The sequence below is a fragment of the Scyliorhinus torazame genome, chromosome 2, assembly GCF_047496885.1.
Source record: "Scyliorhinus torazame isolate Kashiwa2021f chromosome 2, sScyTor2.1, whole genome shotgun sequence".
In the NCBI taxonomy this organism is placed as follows: domain Eukaryota; kingdom Metazoa; phylum Chordata; class Chondrichthyes; order Carcharhiniformes; family Scyliorhinidae; genus Scyliorhinus; species Scyliorhinus torazame.
Window position 1 is genome coordinate 390,796,505 of NC_092708.1, and position 15,505 is coordinate 390,812,009.

General features: G+C 45.0%; 1 protein-coding gene across 8 annotated transcripts in view; it reads right to left on the bottom strand.

Moving 5' to 3' along the window:
• dicer1 (dicer 1, ribonuclease type III) overlaps nt 1-15,505 on the bottom strand; it is a 178,682-nt gene that overhangs the window by 97,851 nt on the left and 65,326 nt on the right. For all 8 annotated transcript variants that reach the window (XM_072494192.1, XM_072494186.1, XM_072494193.1 and 5 more), the window contains 4 exons: nt 13,843-14,003; nt 12,785-12,956; nt 11,573-12,045; nt 961-1,093 (listed from right to left, as the gene is read on the bottom strand). In XM_072494192.1, the coding sequence (XP_072350293.1) occupies nt 961-1,093; nt 11,573-12,045; nt 12,785-12,956; nt 13,843-14,003 (939 nt within the window). The remainder of the gene's footprint in view (nt 1-960; nt 1,094-11,572; nt 12,046-12,784; nt 12,957-13,842; nt 14,004-15,505) is intronic.

A 15,505-nucleotide genomic window follows, 5' to 3' on the forward strand; every position in this document is an offset into this window, starting at 1 on the left:
TCAAGAAGGAAAACTTGATCTGTTCCTGAATAATGAGATTAAACAGGAGTCTTAGAGATGCACGGCCTTTATATATCGGTCCATAACTTCCAACTAGTGTTGGAAAGAAGTGGCCTGCAGAAATTAGAAGAATTTAATGCATGTTTACCTGGTCTTGAAAACTGCGCTGAAATTGGCTAGAGCTGTTTGAGCTCGCAACAGTCCTCACAGGCTCCAGTGCAGTCTAGCTCTGGTAGATTTGAGGAGGTTGTGTCCCTTTTATACTGCAAAAGCTGCCTAAAAGTAGCTACCATCTGAAGTTAGCGATTTAAATCACAATTCTGGATGGTTCCCAGTGCAGGGCAATTGCCCAGAGGAAGTCAGGACTTCTGGGCAATTACTGTGAAAATGTTTACCCGAGAAGTTCAGAGGGATTTCCCAGTGATCTTTGGGGTAGCTCCCAATCCGATACTGGGGAGCTTGGAAGTTATGGCCCACGTTCTTCACCTTCTCAGTTACAAGGAGACCAATCCTAGCTCCTCCACGAAGTCACTGATCTCTGGCACTGATCTAGTAAATTTGCTCTGCACTCTCTCCAAGGCCTTGACATCCTTCCTAAAGTATGGTGCCCATATCTGAACACGTATTCCAGTATAAAAATAAACTTCAACTTAAAAGGCATGAAGACAGCCACCTTTTTCAGAATTGAGCTTTCACAAACCTAGTTTAAAAAAATCTACTTGAACAAAAAGGTCCACAAGCCGAGACTGGTTGTGCTTAGTATAACTCTAGCAGTGTGATGTTGTCAATTCGACCCCTTCTGCTGATCTCACGACTGACATACCTACAAACATGAATACTTAACTCTAGTATCATGCAACTCAAAACGCTCTTTCCAGACCCAATTTACAGCTTTAACAGAGATAACACAGCCTTTAAAGCTAGATATCTCTTCTTGAAAATGAGGCAAGATGTTTTTACCTCTTCTTGTTTCCTGAACTCCACTTCCATCTGCTTGTTACGAGGCTGGTTCTTTCCAATGCCATGACCGGTTATGAAATTACTGCTAACGTAAGACAACTCTGGATCCTGCTTGCCTGCTTCTTTTATTAACCTGGAAGTAAGATAGTAAACTCAAGTGAGAGAAAGAAGGGGACAATGGAGAGAGAAAATAAATTAGCCCATGCAAAGACTTGGTTACTATAGTCAGTAATCATCACTTCAAGCAGTTCCTTTTGGTCAGAAACATTTTTTTCCCCCAACGGTACTGTCTGGAGTAAAACAGGTCGTTTATAACATCTTCAAGTGATGGCAAAATTCTAAACCTTTATCCTCTTTAACTCAATTATAGTTAACTACACACACACACACACTCGATGAATGGTGCCAAAATCATTAAGGATGAAGCTGAGAGAAACCTTGGAGTCTTAGTCTTGTTCAATATCAAACCAAGCACTGCAGGAATCAATAAATCCAACAGAATGCATGTTGAACATAAATCAGAGGAAGCTGTGATCCAGCTTTTTTGCACTCTCGTGTTCAATTTTGGTAGGATAAAGGGACACTGGTTCTAGAAAGTAAAATGTACATTTAGACAGTCAGGAAATACTTCCGACTTCCGGTGACAGCTATGTTAGAACATAGCATATACAGTGCAGAAGGAGGCCATTCGGCCCATCGGGCCCTCACTTCCACCCTATCCCCGTAACCCAATAACCCCATCTAACCTTTTTGGACACCAAGGGCAATTTAGCATGGCCAATCCAGCTAACCTGCATGTCTTTGGACTGTGGGAGGAAACCGGAGCACCCGGAGGAAACCCACGCAGACACGGGGGGAACCTGCAGACTCCGCACAGACAGTGACCTAGCGGGGAATTGAACCTGGGACCCTGGTGCTGTGAAGCCACAGTGCTATCCACTTGTGCTACCGTGCTGCCCATGTTGGGGTGGCACGGTGGCAAGCACTACTGCCTCACAGGGACCCGGGTTCAATTCCGACCTTGGGCGAGTCTGTGTGGAGTTTGCACGTTCTCCCCGTGTCTGCGTTGGTTTCTTCCGGGTGCTCCGGTTTCCCCCCTCAGTCTAAAGATGTTCAGGTTAGGTGGATTAGCCATGCTAAATTGCCCTTTAGTATCCAAAAGTGATATGTAGGTTAGGTCAAGGGGTTATTGGGATAGGGTGGGGAACTAAGCTTGATGGAGTTCTCTTTCAGAGAGTCAGTGCAGACTCAGGCTGAATGGCCTCCTTCTGCACTGTAGGGATTCTATGACAAGGTGGCTCGTGCTAGGGGAGTCATCATTTCTGGCCCTTTTTGTCCTTTTAATGGGTGCTGTTCAGGTGGAAAAGTGCTGTAGTTGGAGAATTTCGGTTTCTCCTCCGGCGTGGGCTATCTGGAGGTTATAATAGGAGGAACAAGTTGAGTAAGGGGTCCTCGTCTGACTTAGAAGGCCCTCGTGTCACAGGAGGGGAGACAATGGCAGAGGCCTGTGTCATAGCTGCCCTCTCAGTGGACAACTGTGAGGCTGGTGGAATTCTTGGCAGAGGAAACAGAGATAGGCGGTCACAGATGATATGACAAAGGTGATTGGGCCCATTCATGCAACTCTGGACAAGCTGGTGGTGCAGACGATTCGGAAGGTGGAGGTCATGGATCAGTGACCAGATTGCCTCCTTGGAGGCAGAGGTGGCGATGTTGGAGGAGGGGCTCCTTAAACGTCACTATCGTGTCTGCTTCCACCACCTCTTCCTGCAGCTAGTTCCAGGCACCCACTATCCTCTGTGTAATAAATTTCCCTCACACACCTCCTTTAAACCATGCCCCTCGCACCTTAAACCTATGTCCCTATGATTATGACTCTTTCACCCTGGAAAATTTGAGGATTGTTGGGCTGCCGGAGGGCATAGAAGATATGAATGCAAAGGACTATGTGGCAAAGATGTTTGGGAAGCTGGAATGGAGGTTTTTTTTTTTGGCAAACCCTCCCGTGCACCGGTCCCTGCAACAGAAGCCCAGATCTGGGGAGCCGCCACAGGTGATCATAGTCCAATTCCACATTTATTTGGATAAAGAAAAGATCCTGAGGTGGGCGAAGGACACTCGAGAATGTAAATGAGAGGGTCATCCCGTAAGAATTTATCAGGACGTTGGGGCAGAACTGCCGAAGAGGCGTGCAGCATTCAGGAAGGCCCAAGGCTGCTCTTTAGAAGAGCCAAGTACGATTTGGAATGGTGTACCGGGCTCGCCCAGAGAAACATATGTAAAAAAACAAAGACGGGGTGGGGGGGGGAGATTGAATGAAATTGTTGGTTACACCTGACTGTTGGTTCTTTTTTCCCTTTGTCTTTTATCCAGGTTATTGGTTATTTAAAATTTATTACAGTATTGTTGGAAATGTTGGGGGTGGGGAAGTTTGAGGTGAGGGATGCCGTTAGTGTCCCTGCTGATTTTACCTGCAGGAAGTGCAGCCACCTCCAGCTCCTCCAAGACCGAGTTAGGGAACTGGAGCTGGAGTTGGATGAACTTCGGATCATTCGGGAGGCAGTCATAGGTAGCAGCTTCAGGGAATTAGTTACACCAAAGATTGGAGATAGATGGGTAACTGTAAGAGGGACTGGGAAGAAGCAGTCAGTGCAGGGACCCCCTGCGGTCGTTCCCCTGAGTAACAAGTATACCGCTTTGGATACTTGTGGGGGGGGGGGGGGGGACTTACCAGGGGTAAGCCATGGGGTACGGGCCTCTGGCACGGAGTCTGTCCCTGTTGCTCAGAAGGGAAGGGGGGAGAGGAGCAGAGCATTAGTAATTGGGGACTCGATAGTCAGGGGCACAGATAGGAGATTTTGTGGGAGCGAGAGAGACGCACGTTTGGCATGTTGCCTCCCAGGTGCAAGGGTACGTGTTGTCTTGGATCGTGTTTTCCGGGTCCTTAAGGGGGAGGGGGAGCAGCCTCAAGTCGTGGTTCACATTGGCACTAACGACATAGGTAGGAAAGGGGACAAGGATGTCAGGCAGGCTTTCAGGGAGCTAGGATGGAAGCTCAGAACGAGAACAAACAGAGTTGTTATCTCTGGGTTGTTGCCCGTGCCACGTGATAATGAGATGAAGAATAGGGAGAGAGAGCAATTAAACACGTGGCTACAGGGATGGTGCAGGCGGGAGGGTTTCAGATTTTTGGATAACTGGGGCTCTTTCTGGGGAAGGTGGGACCTCTACAGACAGGATGGTCTACATCTGAACCTGAGGGGCACAAATATCCTTTTTGGGGGGGGGGGGGGGGGGGGGAAGAGAGATTTGTTAGTGCTCTTTGGGGGGGGGGTTTAAACTAATGCAGCAGGGGCATGGGAACCTGGATTGTAGTTTTAGGGTACGGGAGATTGAGAGTATAAAGGTCAGGAGCACAGATTTGACTTCGCAGGAGGGGGCCAGTGTTCAGGTAGGTGGTTTGAAGTGTGTCTACTTCAATGCCAGGAGTATACGAAATAAGGTAGGGGAACTGGCAGCATGGGTTGGTACCTGGGACTTCGATGTTGTGGCCATTTCGGAGACATGGATAGAGCAGGGACAGGAATGGTTGTTGCAGGTTCCGGGGTTTAGGTGTTTTAGTAAGCTCAGAGAAGGAGGCAAAAGAGGGAGAGGTGTGGCGCTGCTAGTCAAGAGCAGTATTAAGGTGGCGGAGAGGATGCTAGATGGGGACTCTTCTTCCGAGGTAGTATGGACTGAGGTTAGAAACAGGAAAGGAGAGGTCACCCTGTTGGGAGTTTTCTATAGGCCTCCAAATAGTTCTAGGGATGTAGAGGAAAGGATGGCGAAGATGATTCTGGATAAGAGCGAAAGTAACAAGGTAGTTATTATGGGAGACTTTAACTTTCCAAATATTGACTGGAAAAGATATAGTTCGAGTACATTAGATGGTTCGTTTTTTGTACAGTGTGTGCAGGAGGGTTTCCTGACACAATATGTTGACAGGCCAACAAGAGGCGAGGCCACATTGGATTTGGTTTTGGGTAATGAACCAGGCCAGGTGTTAGATTTGGAGGTAGGTGAGCACTTTGGGGACAGTGACCACAATTTGGTGACGTTTACATTAGTGATGGAAAGGGATAAGTATACCCCGCAGGGCAAGAGTTATAGCTGGGGGAAGGGCAATTGTGATGCCATTAGACATGACTTGGGAGGGGTAGGTTGGAGAAGTAGGCTGCAAGTGTTGGGCACACTGGATATGTGGAGCTTGTCCAAGGAACAGCTACTGCGTGTTCTTGATAAGTACGTACCGGTGTCAGGCAGGGAGGAAGGCATCGAGCGAGGGAACCGTGGTTTACCAAAGAAGTGGAATCTCTTGTTAAGAGGAAGAAGGAGGCCTATGTGAAGATGAGGTGTGAAGTTTCAGTTGGGGCGCTTGATAGTTACAAGGTAGCGAGGAAGGATCTAAAGAGAGAGCTAAGGCGAGCAAGGAGGGGACATGAGAAGCATTTGGCAGGTAGGATAAAGGAAAACCCAAAAGCTTTCTATAGGTATGTCAGGAATAAAAGAATGACTAGGGTAAGAGTAGGGCCAGTCAAGGACAGGGATGGGAAGTTGTGTGTGGAGAGATAGGCGAGATACTAAATGAATATTTTTCGTCAGTATTCACTCAGGAAAATGATAATGTTGTGGAGGAGAATGCTGAGACCCAGGCTATTAGAATAGATGGCATTGAGGTACGTAGGGAAGAGGTGTTGGCAATTCTGGACAGGCTGAAAATAGATAAGTCCCCGGGGCCCGATGGGATTTATCCTAGGATTCTCTGGGAAGCCAGGGAAGAGATTGCTGAGCCTTTGGCTTTGATTTTTATGTCATCATTGGCTACAGGAATAGTGCCAGAGGACTGGAGGATAGTAAATGTGGTTCCTTTGTTCAAGAAGGGGAGTAGAGACAACCCCGGCAACTATAGACCGGTGAGCCTCACGTCTGTTGTCGGTAAAGTCTTGGAGGGGATTGTAAAGTCTTGGAGGGGATTATAAGAGACAAGATTTATAATCATCTAGATAGGAATAATATGATTAGGGATAGTCAGCATGGCTTTGTGAAGGGTAGGTCATGCCTCACAAACCTTATCGAGTTCTTTGAGAAGGTGACTGAACAGGTAGACGAGGGTAGAGCAGTTGATGTGGTGTATATGGATTTCAGTAAAGCGTTTGATAAGGTTCCCCACGGTAGGCTATTGCAGAAAATACGGAGGCTGGGGATTGAGTGTGATTTAGAGATGTGGATCAGAAATTGGCTAGCTGAAAGACAGAGGGTGGTGGTTGATGGGAAATGTTCAGAATGGAGTTCAGTTACAAGTGGCATACCACAAAGATCTGTTCTGGGGCCGTTGCTGTTTGTCATTTTTATAAATGACCGAGAGGAGGGCGCAGAAGGGTGGGTGAGTAAATTTGCAGACGACACTAAAGTCGGTGGTGTTGTCGACAGTGCGGAAGGATGTTGCAGGTTACAGAGGGACATAGATAAGCTGCAGAGCTGGGCTGAGAGGTGGCAAATGGAGTTTAATGTAGAGAAGTGTGAGGTGATTCACTTTGGAAGGAATAACAGGAATGCGGGATATTTGGCTAATGATAAAATTCTTGGAAGTGTGGATGAGCAGAGGGATCTCGGTGTCCATGTACATAGATCCCTGAAAGTTGCCACCCAGGTTGATAGGGTTGTGAAGAAGGCCTATGGAGTATTGGCCTTTATTGGTAGAGGGATTGAGTTCCTGAGTCATGAGGTCATGTTGCAGCTGTACAAAACTCTGGTACGGCCGCACTTGGAGTATTGCGTACAGTTCTGGTCACCTCATTATAGGAAGGACGTGGAAGCTTTGGAACGGGTGCAGAGGAGATTTACCAGGATGTTGCCTGGTATGGAGGGAAAATCTCATGAGGAAAGGCTGATGGACTTGAGGTTGTTTTCGTTAGAGAGAAGGTTAAGAGGAGACTTAATAGAGGCATACAAAATGATCAAGGGGTTAGATAGGGTGGACAGTGAGAGCCTTCACCCGCGGATGGAAATGGCTAGCACGAGGGGACATAGCCTTAAACTGAGGGGTAATAGATATAGGACAGAGGTCAGAGGTAGGTTCTTTACGCAAAGAGTGGTGAGGCCGTGGAATGCCCTACCTGCAACAGTAGTGAACTCGCCAACATTGAGGGCATTAAAAAGTTTATTGGATAAGCATATGGATGATAATGGCATAGTGTAGGTTAGATGGCATTTGTTTTTTTGACTTCCCATGTCGGTGCAACATCATGGGCCGAAGGGCCTGTACTGCACTGTATCGTTCTATGTTCTATGGGCGAGTTTGTAGAATGTTCTATATTAAACATGGGTTCAGATGGGCAGCAGTTTGATTTATCGTGCGTATAAAACTTGTTTCTCTCTTTCCCTCCCCCCCCCCCCCAAGTCGGGGTCACCTGTTAACAGGTTTGTTAGTTAACGGGAGCGAAGTGGGGGAGAGAGCCATGGCTGATTACCTTTTTTGGGGGGGGGGGGAGGGGAATGGTCTGTTTCTTTTGTTCATTAACGTAATAAGGCTGGGGTGGTTGGGTTGTCTATGTTTGGGATGGGGGTGGGGTGTTTGGTTCGGTGATCAGGGCGTTAAATTACCGGCGATGAAAGGTTCTTTGTTGATGTACTGGTTTGAGGGGGGTGGCGGCGTCCATCTTGGGTGGCCCTTGGAGCCAATGCGAGGTGGGGCCCTTTTGGGCATCCTTGTGGGTGGGATATGGCTGATCATGGCCGGGGTAGAGAGACCAATATGAAGTTTCATAAGAATAAGGAGGTCGCACTTTCCAAGTTTTGGGAAGCGCTGAAGGCGGTTATCGGGTGGGGTTGGGGGGGAGTGGAGAGAGATATTGAGAGAGTGAGAGTTAATTTTGATTAAAGCTCAGAGATAAGTGTAATAGAGCGGAGAGGCAGAGCTTGGTGAATTCCATCCTTGAGGTGGACCCTCAACAAAACAAAGAAAAGTACAACACAGGAACAGGTCCTTCGGCCCTCAAAGCCTGAGCCGACCATGCTGCCCATCTAACGAGGTCCATATCCCTCTATTCATGCATGTGTCAAGACGCTCCTTAAATGTCACTAGCGTATCTGCTTCCACTACCTCCTCCGGCAGCGAGTTCCAGGCACCCACTACCCTCTGTGTGAAAAAAACTTCCCTTCCACATCTCCTCTAAACTTTGCCCCTTGCACCTTAAACCTATATCCCCTAGTAATTGACTCTTCCACACTGGGAAAAAGCTTCTCACTATCCACTCTGTCCATGACCCTCAATTTTGTATATTTCTTTCAAGTCACCTCTGTTTTTCCAGTGAGAACAAACAGAGTTTATAAAATCATAGAATGTACAGTGCAGAAGGAGGTCATTCAGTCCATCACATCTGCCCTGGCTCTTGGAAAGAGCACTCTACTTAAGCTTAAGCCCATACCTTCACCTTATCCTCGTAACCCCACTTAACCTTTTGGACACGGAGGAGCAATTTATCACGGCCAATCCACCTAACCCGCACGTCTTTGAACTGTGGCAGCAAACAGGAGCGCCTGGAGGAAACCCACGCAGAGGGGAGGAAGTGCAAGCTCTACACAGACAGTGATCCAAGGCCAGAATTGAACCCGGGTCCCTGAAGCTGAGGCAGAAGTGCTAACCACTGTGCCACCCTATCCAACCTCTCTTCATAGCTAAATGCCCTCCTGGTAAACCTCTTCTGTACCTTCTCCAAAGCCTACACATCCTTCTGGTAGTGTGGCAGCCAGAATTGAACACTATATTCCAAGTGTGGCCTAACTAAGGTTCTATACAGCTGCAACGTGACTTGCCAATTTTTATACTCAATGCCCGGCCGATGAAGGCAAGCATGACGTATACCTTCTTGACTACCTTCTCCATCTGCTTTGCCCCTTTCAGTGACCTGTGGACCTGTACACCTAGATCTCTCGGACTGTCAATACTCTTAAGGGTTCTGCCATTTACTGTATATTTCCCACCTGTATGAGACCTTTCAAAATGCATTAGAAGACTTTTGAATGTGGTGCTGTTGCCCTCGCCGGGGGTCGATCCGGAAGTAATCATCTCCATGGACACGGAAAAAGCGTTTGACCAGGTGGAGTGTGTATGTTTTTGAGGTGCTGGAACAGTTTTGTATTGGGCCCGAATTCATTTTGTGGATTAGAGACACAGCCCCCACTGCGGGCGTCCACACCAATGCATCAAGCTCAGGGTATTTTCGGTTATAGAGGGGCACAAGGCAGGGACGTCCACTTTCCCTGTTACTGTTCGTGAGCCATTGGCCATCGCACAGAGAGGGGAGGTAGGAAATCTAGGGTGTCCTTGCACATGGACGATTTACTGCTGTATTTCATGGGCCCTCTCTCTAATGTGGGAAAGATAACAGAGGTGCTGAGAAAGTTTAGCTCCTTCTCATTGAAGTGGGTAAGAGTGAGGTTTTTCTGATGAATCCTCGGGGAAGGGAGCAGATTTGGAGTGCCTATCCTTTCGGCTGGCCAAGACTAGTTTTAGGTGCCTGGGAATATAGGTAGCTCATGATTTGGTCTTGTTCCACACGTTTAACCTGGCCAGTCTGGCAGAGGGGGTGAATGCGGATCTGAAGAGATGGGTTACCCTCCTGCTGTCCTTGGTGGGAAGGGTTCAGACGGTCAAGATGAAGATTCTTTTTTGTGTTTCAATGTCTTCCAGTCTTTCTTCCTAATTTGTTTTAGGAGGGTGAATAAGTTAATTTAGACATTTGTTTGGACGATTAAGACCTTTCGGGTTCGGAGAGTATTCCTGCAGAGGGACAGGCAGTCTGGGGGGGGTGGCTACGGAACCATATCAGACAGAATTTCAATATAGAGTCTATGTTACTGTTGGCGCCGATCTGTGGAACTATAGGTTTATACTGGTTGGGATGGACTTGTCATATAAAATCTGGGAGGGAGGAGGCCTCGGGTTTTGGGATTTGTTCGTGGAGGGAAAGTTCGCTGAGTTGGAGGAATTGGTGGCGAAGTTCCAACTCCTGGGAGGGAATGGTTTTAGATATTTGCAGGTACGTACTTTAGTGCGCAAGGAACTCTCATCATTTCTTCCGTTACCGGCGTCTTCTCAAATGGATAAGGTGCGCTCTTTTGACCAGACAGGGGAAGGGAGGATATCAGATATGTATGGGCAGTTGATAGAGAGGTAGAAGGATTTGTTGGAAGAAGCAAAGGGAATTAAGAGTTGGGTTTTGCTTTTGAGAAGGGTGTGCGGAGTGAGGTGGGGAAGAAATGGCAGAGTTCTGGGGATACTTTTATAAAAATTTGTATGCATCTGCTTTACCTTTTTGTATGTTATAAATTGAAAATTTTCTGAATTAAAATAGTTTTTAAAAAAATACTTCCGCATAATGAACAATTAATGTTTAGAATAAAGTTCTAGATAGATTGGCAAAGGTGAAAACTGAAAGCACACTTAGAATGCTTCAATGTCAGGGAGGGGTGGTCTTTAGAATATTTCTGGATGGATGAACTGGGATGGACTGAATGTGTAACTCATTATACATTCTCATGCCCAACTATTTTTGTGAAACCTGGTGCATGCAAAATCTCACCTTTTGAAGATCTGTACTTCCTCTCAATCTATTTGTACCCAATAATAACTCTATAATTCTCTACTCAAAATATTCCCATTCCAAGCTCATTCTAGTAATCTCTGAATCATTTCCTTAAATGTATCAATTTTCTTTTTATAAACAGGGTATATAAAAGCGCACACAGGATTCTCAGTATGGCCATACATATGAACATAGGGGCAGCCTGCTTCGCCATTCAATCAGGTCATGGCTAATCGCTTCCTGGTCTCAAATCCACCTCCCTACCTGCTCCCCATATCCCTTTAACCGGTTTTAAAAAAATATATATAAATATATCTATCTCTTCTTGAAACCATTTAATGACTCAAAGATTTCCCTGCACTGTGGGGCAGCGAGTTCCACAAATTCACCACCCTCTGCGAGTGGTAGTTCCTCCTCATCTCAGTTCTAAATCTACCACCTCTCAGCCTTTATCTGTGACCTCTCTTTCTAGATTGCCCTGCAAGAGGGACATTTAGTCTACGTTTACTTTATAATTCATTTTAGTATCTTGTATAGTTTGATCAGATCCCCTCTCATCCTTCTAAACTACAGTGAGTATAACCCCAAATTGTCACTCGCCCCTCATATGTCAACCCTTTCATCCCTGGAATGAATCTCAATTCTGAGTCGGAATTCCTCGAGCAACAAACACTTGCTGCAGATGTGGTCACTGTAGCTCGCAATGGGTTCTGCCATCATGCAGCTACAGCACATCGCCTGTCCTGCTTATTAATTAACTAATTTGTTTTAGTGTTTTTTTTTCAAATGTAGCAGATTCCCTACCAGCCGATCAGGTCACAGCTTTCCTGTGACGTCAATTTTTACCAGCTTCAGTGGAATCCCCGATACTCACTGCTCCATCCTCTGAGACTAGGCCACGAATCCCCGAGGTAAGTTACTTTATATACTCTCTGCTCCGATACTCAGCCCTCCGAGGCTGCTTCCTGGAGACTCGGGCCTCTTACCTGTTTAAGACAACTGCTGTATAGCGTCTCTCAACAAAAATAATCCCACACAGTATATTGGTGAACGGGGATGGGAAGTTAGTGTCAGTCTTCTCTTTCTCCTCTATTTCTTCATCCTCATCCTCATCTTCAGAATCACTCCACGATACATAGTTGTCTTGGTTTCTGTTGTTGTACCACTCAACACTCTCAAACTGCTGCCGTTCAAACGGTTTATACTCATGCAGGATTTCCAGCAGTTTACTGACTTTTGGCGTCACATATTTCAGATCGAGTGCAGCAGGTGAGAAGTGCTCTTCACAGAGTGCGTGAATTTTCCTTAGAAGAGTGTCTGTAAACAAAAGGAACTTCCTGTTCAACTCCTCCTGCTCGTGCTTTATATATTTCTGCAGTTCTCTTACCATCATCCCAGCTACTTTATCTGCACACCAAGGCCCCAGAACAGTTAATACTGCACGGCAGTCTATCAGTACCTATGGTAATCAAAGAGACACATAATGATTCTTTGTGAAAGTTAACCTTTCATTATCAACATTTAAAACACTTGTGTAGGAGCAGCACAGTTTTAAACTTTGAAAATGAATTTTAGAATAATAACCGAATGGGGGTTCAAAGGACTAGACATCTTGGGCTGCATTCTCCACCCTGCCACATTTCTGTTTCACCCCGCAGGCGGAATGCTGTTACGCTGGCCGGTCAATGGGGTTTCCCATTGTGGGGCAGCCCCACGCCGTCAAAACCCCGGACTGCCGGCAAAAGGGAGCATCCCGCCCGCGGAGAATCCAGTCCCTCACCTCAAAAATAACATCTATTTTTGCTTTGGAAAAGATCTTACAGGGTATCATATTTAGTTCCATAATCAACAACATTTGCTGATATTAAACAAGAAAGGAGTAGGTAACGTCTTATTCAGCACCGATTTAGGATACAGGATACGGTTTTCCATTAGTCACCCCTCCCACTAACATTACTAGAATTGATGCGGTTTGAACCACGGACACAAATTCATGCTCTAGAACTGCGTTACACCCTCATCCTGGATCAGAGCAGTGGTTTGTAAACAGTTGGGACCTCAGTAACCTAAGAAATTTCAAACAAACACGTTGAAGGAATCTATCCTCAGCATTGCTGCCCGCAATAAACAATAAGTTTGAACCTTTGTAAATTCTATTACAAAGGGGGCGTATCACACACTCCGTTCTAAGCATATACCTGCTTGGGGACTAAAGTTGGGCCTCTATCGTCACAATATGCAGATATGTTATTGAAGTCATTAATAAAATTAAGTGCTTCGTCCAACTCTTTTAAAAGCTTTTCATACAGTCCACTTTTATCCTCATATGGTCCACAATCAAGCACAACTTCATGAGGCTGAGAAGAGTACCTATAAGTAAAATGAGACAAGAATAAATTGAGCATGGCATTCAGCAATACTTACTCTGTACCTTTTCCTCATCTTCAAAACAGAACTTTTATTAATTTTGTACAACATATTAAATTAACAATTTAATTTAATTACAGGTATAATAAAATGGACATGATTTGGATATAATGAAGTCCACATCCCACAATGGCAGATTCGGAATCTGAATTTAACAAATGTGGCAATTTGAGGGCTGGCACCGGCAGAAGGGCCATAAAATGTTACAAAAATCCAAATGCCTTTCAGGGAAAGAAACCTCACAATCATACCATCTGACCTGCATGTAGCTTTAGTCTTACATTATGTGGTTCACACCCAGTCCTCTGAAATTGTCCCTAAACCTACTCTGATGCAAAATTAAAAAAATCACAAGTGGGGGGTCCATCACTAAGTTCTGGGGTAATTACAAATGTGCGATAAATGTGACCAATTTGCATAATCTGTGCTCTAGAATGGCAACTATACGGCAGCCAAATAAAACAATGCCCATCCTACTCTACACCAGTGATATCTCTCAAAGTCTGATCCTGGACAAGCATTGAAACAATGTGAATTTTCTGTCTTCAATATCGATCATCCTTTTAGGCTCTCAGAGCCACACTGCTCAACGATGGCCAGTTTGCAGTGTGGATGATCAAACCAGAAAAGAGGTTATGGCCATCCAAATATGTCTAGTAGAACCATTGCAGCAGGTAGACACTGCTTTGCATCAGACTGAATTAGGTGTAAGATTATCAGACTTAAAATGAAAGATTAAGGTGCTAACCTACAGCAACACCAGCCCTCAAAATATATCTTCATATTAGTACAAAATGAAAAATCAAGAAATTGAAATATGCCAACTCACTTGTCCAACACCACCAGGTCAGTGGCAGTCTCCGCACTGCTCCGGAGAATCTTTTCCAGCTTCAGAATCTTCTCCTCCAGCTCAGAAGGGTCACATTTACCATTTAAAATGGAGGCAGTTAGCCCCAAGATACGAGGGCATGAGGGATTCTCTTCACACATCTAAATAACCAAAAACAAAACATTAAAACACTCACGAAGACAACTCAAGACTAGACATTTTGCTTTTGAAAACTGCTGCAATGCTGATTTAATTTTTAAATCTATCAAATTTAGCTCACAAAAGAATCACCAGGTGTGAAGCTAAAGGAGCTGTCTTTTACAACTGGCTTCAGTGCCTTAAGGAGAGAAACCACTTTCCGAGCCCCTCCTCTAATACCATTCAACAAACCCTTGTGTGTAATTAGATATCAGACATGGACTGCACTAGTCAGCTGAAATACATCCTCCAGCCACTACCCTTGCATCAGATATGGAAGTGTTGTATGCAATCAAGAAGAAATCAACACCTTCAGGGAGGGGAAGTCCTATGAAGAGTAACTTTTCCAAAGTCTGTTTCACTATCCTAACTTTTCGCCAAAGCTTTTCCCAAGCAGAGGAATTTAAATATGTCTTTATTTGTCTACTATAACTATACTATAGTGCAGTATAATTTCATCACTCCAAATGGTCCCATCACTTCATCCATGTTCAAACTCCGGACTTTGGCAGCAGTACAACAGAAGTGAATTAAAACAGTGATTGGCACCAGATACTTGGAATGACATAGCAAACTGACATGCCTACACTATCATGTGACTGTTTATGATGAAATCATTTTATTTGTATGTCACTCTGTGCTAAGTTAGCATGCTATGGAGATTGTAACACTTAAGGTACAGGGTGTTCCACTGCTCGTTACATTTGTTCCTGCCTAGTAAGAAGGACAGGATACTTGGAGCGTTTTGATAGGTCACCAGATCAGTTCATGGATCAGTGAGCAGTAACTTCTTTAGTCGGTCAGCCAGCAAGTGTCCTGGGTGTGGGACAAAGACAAGGGACAGCAAATGTACCATATAAGCTAAAAGAAAAGAGCAGAGAAACTGGATCCACATCAGAGGAAGAGCTGCAGTTTAAAATACATACAGGTAGTGCGTCCACTAAAGCTTTAATTAAAGAGTCGTAAAAGGTGAGATAATTATTCATTCTAATCACTTATTTGATGAAAGGGCTAATAAGAATAATGCTGACATTACTGGAGATTCTCTAGAGTGTAGATAATTTATGAGGGATTGTATTTAGCCCTAGCTAAGCAGGTCATGGAACATAGTGGGATACAGATGAGGCGATTAATGGGAGGAGCCAAGTCTGTCAGTAGTTTTGCAGTCTGTAATAGGATTTTAAATTGAACAAGTGTTTTGCCAAATGCGGTTAGGTTGAGCAGAAGTGTACTTGATCAGTTCTTGAAAGGAACTCTCTTCAAAGGTCTGCACAGGCACGCAAGTAACCTGTTTATATAAGTGGCATTTGAACTGTATTGGGTTGCTTAATTGGAATTAGTAGCAGGTGTAGATGGTCAGTTCCAGTTTTTCCTTTTATTTAAGAACTGTTTAACTGCTAATTGTAAAGCTATTTTATTGATGGTAATGTGGCTAATTCAGTGTTTAAAGTTTGTTTTTAACAAA